This window comes from Bemisia tabaci, chromosome 2 (assembly GCF_918797505.1).
Source record: "Bemisia tabaci chromosome 2, PGI_BMITA_v3".
NCBI lineage: Eukaryota > Metazoa > Arthropoda > Insecta > Hemiptera > Aleyrodidae > Bemisia > Bemisia tabaci.
Window position 1 is genome coordinate 29,941,847 of NC_092794.1, and position 14,975 is coordinate 29,956,821.

The following is a 14,975-nucleotide window of genomic DNA, read 5'->3' on the forward strand; positions in this document are numbered from 1 at the left end:
GTCCACAAATACCTTGACAGGGATGCCATGCACAGAGAAAATCTTTTTAAGTTCTGCGATGACTGCAGAGGCTGTCTTAGAGGGGAGCTTTACTAACTATCCATTTGGAGTACATATCTACTAGAACTAGGTAGGCTTTGTTTCCGTAGTTGAGAAGATCACTAGCAACATATTGAAATGGACGAGATGGCTATTGTCTAACAATCATTGGTTCTTTTACATTGTTTTTGGCAAATTTTTGACATTTCTTACAACTAGATACATATAGTTCTATGTCAGTATTCATTTTTGGCCAGTAGAAAAGGTCCTAGCTTTTGTTTTGGTAATACCAACATGGGACTCGTGAAGTTTTTCTAGTATTGTTTTGCGCATAGACTCTGGGACCACTAATCTATTGTCTAGAAATATGAGTGATTCCCCTATGGAGAGGACATTTCTGTATTGATAAAATAATTTTAAGGGGATTGGAACTTTCGTTTCTGAACTCGGCCATCCATTAACAATTAGAATTTTCAAGGAGATCAGAGCTGGGTCTTAGTCAGATTCGTTCTGGAGTTGAATTCTAAGATCATCTGATACGTTCAAAAAGTACACCATTTCATTTAAGGATGGGTCTATGTCAATATGAGGGGAGCGGGTTGAACATGCTCTACTAAGAGCGTCTGCGATACCTATGCAAGTTAAGTTTGGGCTAATTAAAGAGCGAAGTGGCAACTGCGCTAGAGCAATAATGCTCAAAACAAATTAATAAGATCAATGTAACGAATACAAAGAGTTTTATTAAATTCACAGGAGAGTAATACAACTAACTCATTAAATGGGTAGAGACGCACAAGTAATGGCAGAGGGAACCGGGCCTAACGGGGGAGCTCCAAACGAGAGACGACGATTCAAATAAGGCTCAGGTGACCGAGCTTTTATAATGACAAATGATCCGGGCCAATTTGTGTCATAGGCGCAAGTTGGGCCAGAGAGGGGACAGAACTTGCTGACAAAAGTTCGGGACCCAGCAGAATGACCAAATAAGTGCAATTCGTAAGAGCAAAGTCCTAATTAGGTAACGCACGGCGACACTCTAGCGCGCGAGCGGATTCGGCTCGTGTCCGTGTTGCCGGACCTCGGTCTAAATGTTCAGAATATAACTCTAGTCCAGTCATTCTAGCTTTTTACCTCGAACAAATTAGCACAAACTTTTCCTTTGGTATATAGGATCTCTAGGTACTCAATAAGACAGGAAAAAAAGTTTACCAAAAAATTCCACCGGAAAAGAGGTCAAATCGCAGTTTTTCAAAATGGCGGCTTACGACGATTTTCAAAGAGGACGTACGTACGGTTTTACCTTCATAACCCAAAAATAATGCGTCAAACAAAAAATATGCAAGAGATCAGATTGAAAGATCATAAAATTTTGTTTAAGAATCATATACAAAAAAGGTGTGTGAAAAAACGGCCAAAAATGCCTCAAGGCATTTTCGAATTTTGATCACTTGGAGTGATACAGTAGCTTCCGAGACACCCAAAACCGGTCGCCGTTTTGCTTAGAAGCGCCGGGTTGCGACGTTGCCATTTTTTAAAGTGGAAACCTTTAAAAATTCATATCTCCGCCGCATCTCAACCGATTTCAATGAACTTTTTTTAAAATGTTCCTCTTAAAAAGAGCTTTCTAGTGATGTACAGTTTCGTGGGGTTTACTTGGCTTTAAGTGGCACTTACGCGGTTTTAGCAGTTTTTGATAGACACAAAAATTTAGTTTTTATTTTGCCACGATCGTGGAATCGACGGAATCTAAACAAAAACCAGTCCAAATGAAAGTTCAGATTCTCACCTTTTTTGTATGAAAAATCTCTACAAAGAACCATATAAACGACCTAAGTGCCTCCCTAAGGTAAATAAAATCCAGAAACCTAAATGCCATTAGATAGCTCTATTCAAGAGGAACATTTTAAAAAAAAAGTTCATTGAAATCGGTTGAAATGCAGCGGAGTTATGCATCTTTAAGAGTTTTCACTTCAAAAAATGGCAACGTCGCACATCGGCAGCCGAAGGTGAAAATACGGCTCGTGTTGTACACCTTACTACTCTGTGTTATTATTTCAACGTAAATTGACCGTAAGGGACCCCTAGTTCGCGAATGACTCAGTGATAACACGCATTCACTTTGCGCAAAAGCGCATGTGACCAACTTTGAGCAGTCATATCTCGGGAACTAAACGTTTCCCCGAGATGATCTTGTGCTCGTTAAAAAGGTGAAAATCTGAACTTTCATTTGGACTGGTTTTTGTTTAGATTCCGTCGATTCCACGATCGTGGTAAAATAAAAACTAAATTTTTGTGTCTATCAAAAACTGCTAAAACCGCGTAAGTGCCACTTAAAGCCAAGTAAACCCCACAAAACTGTACATCACTAGAAAGCTCTTTTTAAGAGGAACATTTTAAAAAAAAGTTCATTGAAATCGGTTGAGATGCGGCGGAGATATGAATTTTTAAAGGTTTCCACTTTAAAAAATGGCAACGTCGCAACCCGGCGCTTCTAAGCAAAACGGCGACCAGTTTTGGGTGTCTCGGAAGCTACTGTATCACCCCAAGTGATCAAAATTCGAAAATGCCTTGAGGCATTTTTGGCCGTTTTTTCACACACCTCTTTAGGCTTTTATTATTTTTTTCTTTCTGAATTTTACTATTTGAAAACAACAACCGGCAAAGTCTGCTGAAAATTCACAATTTTCCGCGTTCTTGACCAATTTTAGGTCAAAATAATGAATTTAAGGTTAAAAACAACGACACCACTGAAAAGTACGCTAAATTTTACGTAAGTATACTTATTCATTTTAACTTTTTATCTTTTATGACATCATTGTGAGACGAATCATTCAAAAGCATGAAGTCAATATTCAACAACAAATTCAGCTGTTTTTTTCCGTTTCCAGCGCTTTTGATCAATTATTTTTCGACAGAAGTATAACTTATACATACTTTTTAGAAAGGTTATAAAATTTGCAAGACAAATAACACTCTGGTTTTCATTTAAATTTTACGACATGTGCCTGAAAAGCGTATTTAAGAGAAGTACGCTAAAAACTGATTTCTCCAGAAATTTCAGAATTTCAACGATTTTTGGCATTTTGACAGCTGGAAACTGAGGATACGACAATGGTAATCATTGTTTAGAGCATAAAATTTTCAACTAATTGCATACCTGAAATTACTGGTTCGAATTTTTTAAAGAGGGTTAGATATGGCATTAAAGTTGTCTTTTGGAAAACCCGGCTGCTCGGTTTTCAACCACTTTCTTAACATATACTCAAAATTTTTAAGTTTAGTAATTTTTGTTTGAAGTAAATTTTATGGTACAAATGTAATAGCACATGAAAGTTAAAAAAATGTCCATGAATAAATTTTTGAAGGTATTTCAGTGTACTTAGAAGCCAATTTTTGAGACGGTGAAAATTTACAAATTATTCAATAACAAGGCTTTTTCTCAGGTTTTTGTGGTTTTTCATGGCTGCAAACAATTTTTTTCATCAAACCATGGTAATCATCAAAAAGCTGATAAAATTTCATGTAAGAAAAGTACCTTTATTTGTATTTTGGCGTCTCTCATGAAAATGTGGAGGCAATGTTGAAAAAAATTGCAATTTGCCCGAAAAAAATTTTCCCGCGATTTTTCTTATTTTTTACGTGTTAAAAGGAGTTTAAGAAAAAAAGCAAGGTAAGACATGAAAAGCTCATAAAATTTCCTAAAAGGGCTATCGAAGTTTGCCGTAAAGTCTTTGTGAGGGGTCCTAGCACCAGTGGCGTGCGGTCCGGATATGCAAGGCAAGCACTGCTTGCCCAAAGATTTCAAAAGAAAGAAGAAAATTACACCTGTTACATCCATGTTTTACATTTTAGTAAATCTAATTTATAAAAGGTGTTCAGTATATGTAAATTGCATTGAAAACAGAAAGAGAGAGAGACAGAAATACGTATAGAGAGCGGATGGAGGTGGCGCAGCGCGCTGCGCGGCCTGAACGCGGGCCGACTCATGCGCTGGAGAATCGCTTGCGATCAGCTGAGCGGAGAGCCACTGCTCGGCGGCGGAATCAAGGCGGGCGGGTAGAGCGGTACGTTCCGAGTCGTCCAAGTAACGTCAAATTCGAATTTCCTAGGTCAATATACCAGGGCACACCAAAATTCATGAAAATCTGCCGACAAATAGGTGTATTACAGTTTTTTTCTTAGAATCTTTAGCTGCGATAGTCTAAACAGTGAACGGATCAGATAAGCCGCCCCCCTCCCCGGTTGACCATCCCTCTAAGGTGCTTCTCCCTTTACTATGTACCATGGCTATCAAATTAATAACAAAATTTATTTCAAAAATAGTCGAATATTCGTGAAAAAGGTTCACACTGATCGAAATTCCAGCCAAAATTTACAAAAAGTAAAAAATGTCCAATTTGACACCATTACATAGAGGCCCTATAAAGGTCTTTTACCTTCAGTTAAATTTTGATGTAATATGTGTTTTCAAAAGAAAATTTCACGCTCTTTTCATTGGTACCAACAGTTTTGAGAGAAAAAATTCTTCCATTGCTGTATCCTAAAAGTTACAAACCAAACTTGAAATTTCAAGAAAATTCTAGCCTTTTTTTGGTGTCTGACCTCGTAGCTCGGCACCAACAAGTCAAAATTAAAAAAAACTAACATATATTCGTGAGCAGAATTTTATACTCTAAAAAAACAACAAGAATGATTTTTTTCACTGGATGCACTAGAATCACGCAAAATCGGGAAAACGGTGACGAAGTCAACAATCAATTTATGCGTTATTTCAGACGGCCGCCATTTTGTTATAAGCAATTTTGACTGTGTTCCCGAGGGGGGCTAATGGTAAACTTTTTTTGGGGGGCTCTAGACATGTTTTGGAGCGCTTTAAAACACAAGAGAAGTTTGTGCTAATTTGTCCTAGGTTAGGCCCTTTTTTGGCTAGAATGACTGGACTACTCCTCCCTTCTTAAGATTGAAATTTCGTCTAGTAGAATATGAAATTGAAAATTTCATAACGTAGAAATAATTACATGAATTTATTTTGCTGGTGGAATGGAAATGGGAAAACGTAAAAGAGGAATTGAAGGACCTGGAGCTTCAGGTTCCGGTTCGACAGGTAAAGGAGAAGAAATGAATTCTCCAGTAGCCAATACAGGAGTTTGGCGGGCTTCATGAGCTCTTTTACACGAAAAAGTGATCAAGACGATCAAAAATAAAACAAATAAAATTATGCAAATTCCATAAAGAACATAAAGATGATGAATATTTTCAAATCTTACGGGTTGAATAGGGGTAGGTGCAGAGGAGTAATACTCAGGACTTAGTTCCATTTGTAAATGACTCAAACTCACATTAAAGGGTAACAAAGAGTAACTTGAATTTTCCATACTTGATGCAAAGTCTGAAATGAGCATTTCGGCAGTTGTATTAAAACTCGTGGGTAAGGTTTGATTTCTAAAGCTTACAACGCAATTTCGATTTTAGTACAAATAAATTCCAATCATTACTTCTCTCTCAGAGTAAGAATGGCAATGGGCCTGTTGCAAACTTTTGCTAGAGCAAAACTAAGAGTTGTTTCCTCCAGATAATGCCTCAAAAATCACGATGAGCGCATCGGCAAAGTCTGAAATGCACTCATAACTTCACAATCTGCGTAAGAAATTTGCGGTTTTTTGAGCTTCCCGCTTCGAAAACGATACTACGGTACAGGTGAACATTTTGTTAGAGGAGTCGTTCCATTGGCGACAATACTCATCATGGCCGACGCCAGTCCGCCAAAACACGTGTGATGGGACGAGATAACACCTGAACAGGATTAAAACCATATAACAATCGGCGTGTTTACGTTCATATTTTCCTCGCCCGCCTTAATTGACCTTGAACTCTCCTCGAATTACGCGAGGAACTGCGCAAGCGTCGGCCATGATGAATATTGCCGACGATGGAGCGACTCCTCTAACAAAATGTTCACCTGTGCAGTAGTATCGTTTTTGAAGCGGGAAGCTCAAAATAACGCAAATTTCTTACGCAGATTGTGAAGTTATGAGTGCATTTCAGACTTTGCCGATGCGCTCATCGTGATATTTGAGGCATTATCTATAGGAAACAACTCTTCATTCTGCTCTAGCAAAAGTTTGCAACAGGCCCATTAAATTCAACAGTTTCAGTACGGGGAAAATAGGAAACATACTGGGAAGTTTCAGGAACACTTTGAACAAAGCTATCATTTAAATTTACAAAAACTCTCGGACAGATCAAAGATTGAGTCCTTTTGACGGCTCGAACACTGCAGGAATCTTGATGCATTGGCGAGGCTTCTTCACGCTGGAAGCGGGTTGGTAGCTTCACACAGAACACCGTGGGTGAGAGGTAGGTAAGTAGAGGTTAACGGATCTTCAAGTATGAAACGGCGCTCTGGAATAACTGATAAGTAATACTCTGACCGTACATAGGAGGGAAGGGAGAGCAATTTATACAATGTAAAATTGGTTTCAAAATCCACGGGAACAGAAATATAATAATAAATTTTACCGAGTTTGATTTCACAAGAAACCTTCAAAAGTTCTTCCATCAAATAAGGAGGCAAGGTAGTAAGATCAAGAGGAATAGACTCATAATAAAAGGAGTAAATGCTCTTGATTTCTTGACGTAAATCATTTGCAGAGATAACAGAAGGGTGCAACTGATTGTTATTACAAAAGAGAAGAGAATTCTCGATTTCTTGAATTAATGCCAATAAGGTTAAGCCGTAACTGGACAGATAACTTAAGGTTCCTGTAAAATGGTGATCATGGATTTCTGAAAAAGTTTGATTTCTCTGTAAAAAACCAATTTTCTCGGTGAGAATTTTCTCATTCTGCTCAACTCTTTTAAATGTCTCCTGATTCTTATTTATTATGGCGGTCGTTAAACTATAGCCATTCTTTACTTGATTCTCCAAGTTTATCTCATTTTTATCTAGATTCCTAGGGATTTTTTCAAGCCTTTCTTGGTCGAGATCGTCCATATTTCCAGTAACAAAGGAAATTGCACGACCTAAGAAATTCGCAATTCCTCCCTTAGGGCGTGGAGGAAGGGGAGCAAGATAATTTAATATATCCAAGATGCTACTTCCTAAAACCTTTATTAATTGCAAACTGGACGTGTAATTGTCATGTTTGTCAAGTACCATTTTACTGAGAGAACCATAGGAATTCTGAAAAAGCGTTAATTCTTTTCGGAGATTAGTGACGTTAAGATAATGCACGAAAGTATGCGTAGTTTTCTGAAGATTCGCGTATCCTAATCTAAAGGGCAATACACCAGGGTTAACAGTTATGTTAGTAATTCCACTTAGGGCTGCGACAGTCCCAAGGCACCTGAAACAAATTTAGTTTCCGTCAGTATCAGGAACAAACGATGTGCCCTGATTTCTTTTAGGTCTCTTCACTTGATCCAAGTGAATCTTTTGCTTCACATTTGTCTTAGGATTTACTACAGCTAAAGTGCCCTCATCCTTATTAAATTTATTAATTTTGGATACTTGAAATCGTGGAGAGGTTTTCTGATTTGCAATACGCTTTACAAGTTTTCTATAAATAGGTTGTTTCAAAGGGGGAGGATCTTCTCTTTTTACATTTCTTTTCCTCAAAACTTTTATTTTTTTCTCCTCAACTCGATTATAAACCTTAGCAAAAATGAATTTAGAAAGTTCACAATGTTTACTTACGTAATCTTGGGGAGAAATAATTTCATCGTTCAAATTAAATGGTTCATTTTTTATATGACAGCTGATTATTTCGAAAGGAGTCATCTTAGTGACGCTACTAATGGAGTTATTATAAGCTGAAACAGCCATTCGAACTAGCTTAGTGATTTTCTCGTCTTTGAACGCAGGTTGCAATTTGAAAAGCTTCAAATGTTCAGCTAAAGTGGAATGAAATCGTTCCACAATACCTTGAGAATTTGGATGGTTATGAGAGGTCATGTGATATTTAACCTTATGAAAGTTTAAGAAATCCTTAACTACAGTGTTACTGAATTCTCCGCCTTGGTCGAATCTTATTTCTTCTACAACTCCAAAATGTGAAAAGAAAGTGAATAATTTATCCATCACTTCGATACCAGCTTTGTTTTGAACAGGATAACATTGAGCGTAACGCGAAAAAGCACAAACGATTGTAAGAAAAGTGTGCTGCTCGGCAGAATATAAATCAATGTGAATTACCTAAAAAGGTCTATTAGGCGTGGGAGTTTTATTAAATTTTAATTTAATTGGATTTCTGTCATATTTCATAAGATTATATAATTCACAATCATTTATAAAATTTTGAATGGACTCTCTCATATTCGGCCAATAATAATTTTTTGACAAGTGCATTTCGGTTTCCAAAATGCCTCGATGATTTTGGAGTGAAAGATGATAACTCCTAATAATTGAAAGCTGAGAATCTTTCGACTCAACATCCACCAAGAGAGACGTAAATTTTGTGAAATGTATGTTATTAAAAGATTTCTGGACTACTCTCGAGAAGACAGGGAATAAGTCTTCATCTTTAAAGAACAAACCATATTGTTCGGAAGGAACAACATGACCGGTCAGAAACTCAAAAACATGTTTTTCAGTTTCCTGACGTGGCAATGCAGCGGAGACGCGCACTTTATCTATAAAGAATGTCTCGACTTTAAGTCCAGCATCCGATTCTTCAGCGTAAGAAAAAACTACTTGATAGCGTTTCAAATTTATGGCCTTATCAACTATTGGAATGCTAATGATCGGTTCATTGACGGCACTGTGAACCGTAGACGAGGCGGCGCCAGCATCACGCGGCGGCGCCGGCTGCGGGTCTCGAATCGTCTCGGATTCGTCTGCTGATTCAAGTTCGGTGTCAGACGTGTTTCCGATTATGGAAAGATTACGTGTGGCTGGAATCATGTTCAGCTCAACTCGTGACAGTGCGTCGGCGTTAATGTTCAACCTACCTGGTTTATAGCGGATCTCGAAATCATATTCCTCCAATTGTAGACGCCATCGAATTATCTTCGAATTTGGTTCTTTCATCGAAAATAACCAAACTAATGGTCGATGATCCGTGTAGAGAATAAATCTTCTTCCATAAAGATAAGCTCTAAAAGATTTAACTGCGAAGAGAATACCCAAAGTTTCCAATTCCAAAGCTGAATAATTGGTTTCAGCAGCATTTAAAGTTCTACTTCAATAGGCAATAGGCCGTTCAGAACCATCAGGACCTTGGAAAAGTACACCTCCTAACCTAATTTTCGATGCGTCAGAAGAGATCTTCATAATGAGGTCCCAGCGGGGATATTGCAAAATTGGGTCATTACACAATAATTTCTTACAAGTCTCGAAACACTCTGCGAAATCGGGGTCAGTGATTTTGAGAACCGCGCCTTTTTTGAGACGTAATGTAAGCGGTTTCGTAATAGAGGTGAAATCAGGAATGAAGCGGCGGTAGTAGGACAGAAGTCCTAAAAAGGATTTTATTTTCGTAACTGTATCAGGAATGGGTCAACGAGTTATTGCTTCAATCTTTTTGGGATTTGGGCGAACACCTTCGGGTGTGACCACATGTCCACATCTCTTTACGCATGAACTCTGTTTTATCAAGCTGTACCTTTAAATTGAATTGACGAAAACGCTCGAATATCTTTCGTAAGTGGATTTTATGCTCACTTAAATTTTTCGAAAAAATAAGTGCGTCATCAAGATAAACTGTACAAAGGTCATTTTGATAGCCTCTCAAGACGTTGTTCATTGTTCTCTGAAAAGCAGCAGGTGCATTTTTCAGACCAAATGGTAACCGTAAGTATTCGTATTTACAAATTTTGAAACTAAAAGCAGTTTTGGGAACTGATTCTTCGTCTCATAAAATTTGATTTAAACCAGAATATAGGTCGAGAACCGAAAAATACTGGCATTTACCAAAGCTACTTAAGTAATGGGTTATCTGTGGGATTGGATAAGAATCACCTACAGTAACTTTATTTAAGGCACGAAAATCAATCACAATGCGATATTTTTCCTTTCCCGAACTATCAGCCTTTTTGGGAACTATCCATAAAGGCGAGTTTCAGGGAGAATAGCTAGGTCTTATTACACCGGAATCAAGCATTTGATTCAGTTACCTTCTAATCTCTTCTTTCAAAGCGAATGGGTACTGATAAGGTCTGACGTTAATTGGATTATCGCACGTGGTGATAATTTTCTGCTTGACTTCGTTAGCAAAGGTCAGAGGTTGACCCTCAATAAAGAGAATATTGCAAAATTCAAGCGCTATCTCCTTAATTGCTTGAAACTCCTCAGCGTTGAGGTGATCTGTTCGCAACAGAGATAAATCAAATCTTCTCTTCTTCTCTTAGAAGCTTCAAAATTATGCATTGAAGTCTTATTATTTACCTTTTTCAAGCTTTTCAGCACATTCAATTGCTGTTTATCCGTAATCTGGATCAGATAATTCCCTGCGGGTTCGCAAGGCACAAAACCCTTTGGGGTCATTTCATACCTGGTATTTGAATGGTTTACTATAGAACAAGTAGCAAAACCATTATCAACTTTACTCAGGCACCTAGGGATTTCTAAGTTCTTATTCAACTTAATCTGAGGAATTAAAACTTAACATTCTGTAGTATTTACAGGAATTTTGATGATTTTTTTTCTGTGAAAGGCGGAGAAACAATTTTATCGATTACCGGATTCGTATTATGGAAAAACAGAGGAATTTTGAACTTTTCAGCTTCCAAAGATTGCTTATTAAAGTTCACTTTCATTTTAAATCGTTTTAGAATATGGATGCCAATCAAACCATCAAAGAAATCGTGAAATTTGTACATTAAAAAGCGAACAAAACCATTATTTTTGAAAATTTTGGGAACAGGCGTGTAGACACATTCTTTGGAAATTCGTGATTCATGTGGCGTATTAATTTCCATTTTTAACTTCCGAATAAAATTTGGATAGAGTTGCTTAGCAAGCTCTGGATCCAAAAAGCTACTTGTGCTACCGCAATCAACTGAGAAATTACCGTGTTTGAATTCGGGAATGTTGATATAAGGTAAGATACTTTTAGATACACTATTTAAGTTAAGTTCTGTCCGGGGAAGCTTCTATCTGAAAAAACGGAGTCGTTTCCATTTCTTCAGGCACGTCTTCAACAAAGAAGTCGTTATCGGGCTCATCAAAATTCAAGTCGGAGTCAGGCTGAACGTCGGTGACGTGAGCGTGACTAATACCGCTCATCGGGATCGGCTGGTTTGTGGGCACGTTATTGCTTCCACTAGGTCGTTAATTGAATTTTTGATTTGAACCGCGATTTTGATTAAAATTTGATTTATTTTGAAAATTTGGTTTATTCTGATTAGAATAATTAGGTTTGTTTTGGTTCTGGAAGTTTGGCTTATTTTGCCCTTGGTTTCCATAACCTTTATTTTGTTGAGCATAATTTTGAAATTGATTATTCTTATTTCCAGATTTATTTTGGAAATTTTGATTTGGCTTCTTTTGGCTAGAGCCACTAGAATTGCCATCTTTGTAATTATCCAAATTTTCAAATTGAAATTCATTAGTCATGAGGTTCAAAGCCTCAGCTAAGGTCAATGGATTTCTAGCTTTCAGATACCGACGCAAAGGATCCCTAAGTCCGCGCAAGAAAACTTGCAGGCTCCACTCATGGATGAAATCCTTATGAGCTAACCTCCGGTGAGTATTCATGAAAGCGACTACCAGGTTAACTGATAAGTAACACGATTGTAAAAATGTATTGCCTTTTCACTGGAATTTTGGGACATGCGACACAATTCGATTGTAAGTGTACGGTCTGTTTTTCTGTCACCAAAGAACTCAGTTAATTTCTCTTCTAATTGGGGCCATGTAGCATACTCAAAATTACCAACCTGAATTTGAGCTTGCCCTTTAATTCTCGACAAAATACCGCGTAAAAGTCGCGAATTTTGAATGTGATTTGGCTCATCAGTAATGAAAAATGCAGTAAGTATGAAGCTGATCACAAGTTTTAACAAATTGGGGTAACAAATTTGTTTCTCCCTTAAATTCTAATATGCCATTTATATCAGAATTTTTCAAATGGAAAGGGCCCTCACGGGTTCCTCTATCCAAGGCAGCATAGCCATCTCGGAGACGCTGAAGTTCAGCTAGCAATTGTTCCTGATTCATGACGACAATTTCTTGGTTCGGACCAGGATTTGCGTTTGGGTCAGGATTTTGGTTTGGGTCAGGTTCAGCGTTCTGGTTGGGTATGTTGAGAACAGCTGGCCTGATAATAGACATTTAAAAATAATTTAGAAATCAGAATCGTAACCCTCGTCAAAGTTTTCCTTTAAGAAAATTACAGTACTGCGAAAATGATCAAAACGTTTCCAAAAATTATTATGTCTTAACCCAAAAATGCAAATTTTTTCTTTAATTATAATACTTCTGATGTCACGATAAATACTGATAAAAATTAGTTGAACAAACTCTTCACAAGAAATTTCAAATAAATTCAGTGGAGCGATCAACTCAATTAAATCACGCGTTAAAGCTGCTGATTTATTTAACCAAATGAAAGACATTTCCTTAGTCCATATTGGCTAAAAGGAAACGAAACATCTTTTTGATAATTCGTAGCTGAGCGAAATATTCTCGTGGAGAACGTACTCGGGAATAAAATTCTTCCAGGTAGTTCTTTATCTCAATGCTGCCAATATCCTCGTACTCGTGAGTAAGGAAAAAATCCCACATCAAATGAGAGGCATTCGTCGGTGCCAGATTCTCAAAATCAGTCTGTTGCGCCAATACAGTAAGATCGCTTACGATTGGGCAAACGGTGTTCAGTAGCGTTAGCATGGAGAATTTTCACAAAGGAAAAATAAATTTGTATTTCCTAATAGAAGGCCTAGCAGTAAGGAATCACTTCTAGAAGTCAATAAATTCTTATATCTGGAGCCCTGCAATAAGGTATTTACTCACAAATAAAGAAAAAGAGAATAAAAAAATGTAGTTTCACTAACCAAAATATAAAATCGAGGATATCACAAAAGCAAAAAGAGAGAGGGGGGATGGTCAGAATATTATTATCATACCAAAATTACTCACAAAATAGCAGCGATGTACTTAATTTTTTCCTGATGAGAGGACAAGAGTGGAAATCTGCGTAGTCGGCTTCGGAGTGAAGGATTTGAAGACCAGAAGGAGTGCTGATCAGGCGGTCGATACGTTTGCCAAGATACTCGTTGTCGATGCTGTATGATTTCCAGGGAAGGTAGTTCTCGGGTCTGTACGAGAGCAGGACCTTTGCTATGGGAAGTCGTCGGAGAGGAAGCCGGAACCACAGGGAAGACCAGGGATGGTAGTTCTTGAGTCCTTTCTTGATGATTGCATAATCTCCTTCCCGTTTGCAATTGTCGTAATACGCCCAGCAGCTTACAGGAATTCCTTCATAGTTGAAAGCGAGCTTTCCAGCAATCCAGACGGTAACAGTATCTTCAGTTTGCGTGACTTCCACAGGCCAGTCTTGTCGGAAAGATGTGTGATGTTTGGTGATGAAAGTCAGAAGCTTTTTCTTTTCCGTTTCGTTCGTGTAAATGAAGCGATATGTGGTTAAAGATGGAACGGTCAAGTCAGATCCGTATCTTGCAAAAAGCTCTGAGTCTGACATAGAAAAGAACGAGGTTCGCAAAAGTGGGATCAACGCGATGTTGAAAGTCGCACTTAAATTATCCTACCGACTGCGCCAGTTAAGTTTGGGCTAATTGAAGAGCGAAGTGGCAACTGCGCCAGAGCAATAATACTCGAAACAAATTAATAAGATCAATGTAACGAATACAAAGAGTTTTATTAAATTCACAGGAGAGTAATACAACTAACACATTAAATGGGTAGAGACGAACAAGTAATGGCAGAGGGAACCGAGCCTAACGGGGGAGCTCCAAACGAGAGACGACGATTCAAATTAGGCTCAGGTGACCGAGCTTTTATAATGACAAATGATCCAGGCCAATTTGCGTCATAGGCGCAAGTTGGGCCAGAGAGGGGACAGAACTTGCTGACAAAAGTTCGGGACCCAGCAGAATGACCAAATAAGTGCAATTCGTAAGAGCAAAGTCCTAATTAGGTAACGCACGGCGACACTCTAGCGCGTGAGCGGATTCGGCTCGTGTCCGTGTTGCCGGACCTCGGTCTAAATGTTCAGAATATAACTTGCATTTCTGAACCTTGGAGAAATCACACATCCATGTCATAGGTGGTTAATTTTAGCCTAATTCTTTGGAGTCTAATGGATGGAATTATTATGATATCTTTTTTCATTACTTTCACGATTGGCTTGTGGTCAGAGTGAACAATGATTTTTTGACCATAGGTGAATGAGTGAAAGCGTTTACAAGCGTACAAGACTGATAGAAATTCCTTCTCTATTTGGCTGTATCTAATTTCAGTGCTGGATAGGGCTTTGGAAGCATAACTAACTGGTTTCCCTTGTTGCATGAGGACACAACCTGTCCCATTTTTGCTGGCGTCTGCCTGTACCACTATTTGTTTGTCAGGGTCAAACGTTTGAAGGAATGGCTGATTAATGATGATTTGTTTGAGTTTATTGACTGTTTCCGAGTGAACATTTAACCATGTAAAAATTACTTCTTTTTTCAACGGTTCTCCGAGGGGAGCAGTTATTTTTGCCACGTTGGGAATGTATGCTCTGAAATAGTTTATCATTCTTAAGAAACACTGCAAGTCTTTTTTACCAGAGGGCATGTCGTAGTCAAAAATTGCTTGAACTGATTCATCATCCGGCTGAACAGTGCCATTACTAAATACCTGACCCCAGTAATGCACTCTCTCGACCATGTATTGGAACTTTTTTACATTAAATCTGATGTCATGCTCTCGGGCTGTTTTTAAGATTTTCAACAGGGTTTGTTTGGTCTTTTCTTTTGAGTTGCCATAGACCAGTATG

General features: G+C 38.1%; 2 protein-coding genes across 26 annotated transcripts in view; both read right to left on the minus strand.

The window, feature by feature from the left end:
* Window positions 1–14,975, minus strand: part of kermit (PDZ domain-containing protein GIPC-like protein kermit) — a 167,266-nt gene that overhangs the window by 75,969 nt on the left and 76,322 nt on the right. The window lies entirely within an intron of this gene.
* On the minus strand, window positions 4,200–13,679 carry LOC140223967 (uncharacterized). Its single transcript, XM_072296585.1, has 4 exons — window positions 13,114–13,679; window positions 12,124–12,296; window positions 10,153–10,342; window positions 4,200–9,215 (listed from the first exon to the last, which is right to left on the minus strand). Exons 1-4 carry the CDS (start codon window positions 13,677–13,679, stop codon window positions 8,234–8,236), a joined length of 1,911 nt encoding a protein of 636 aa, XP_072152686.1. The 3' UTR covers window positions 4,200–8,233.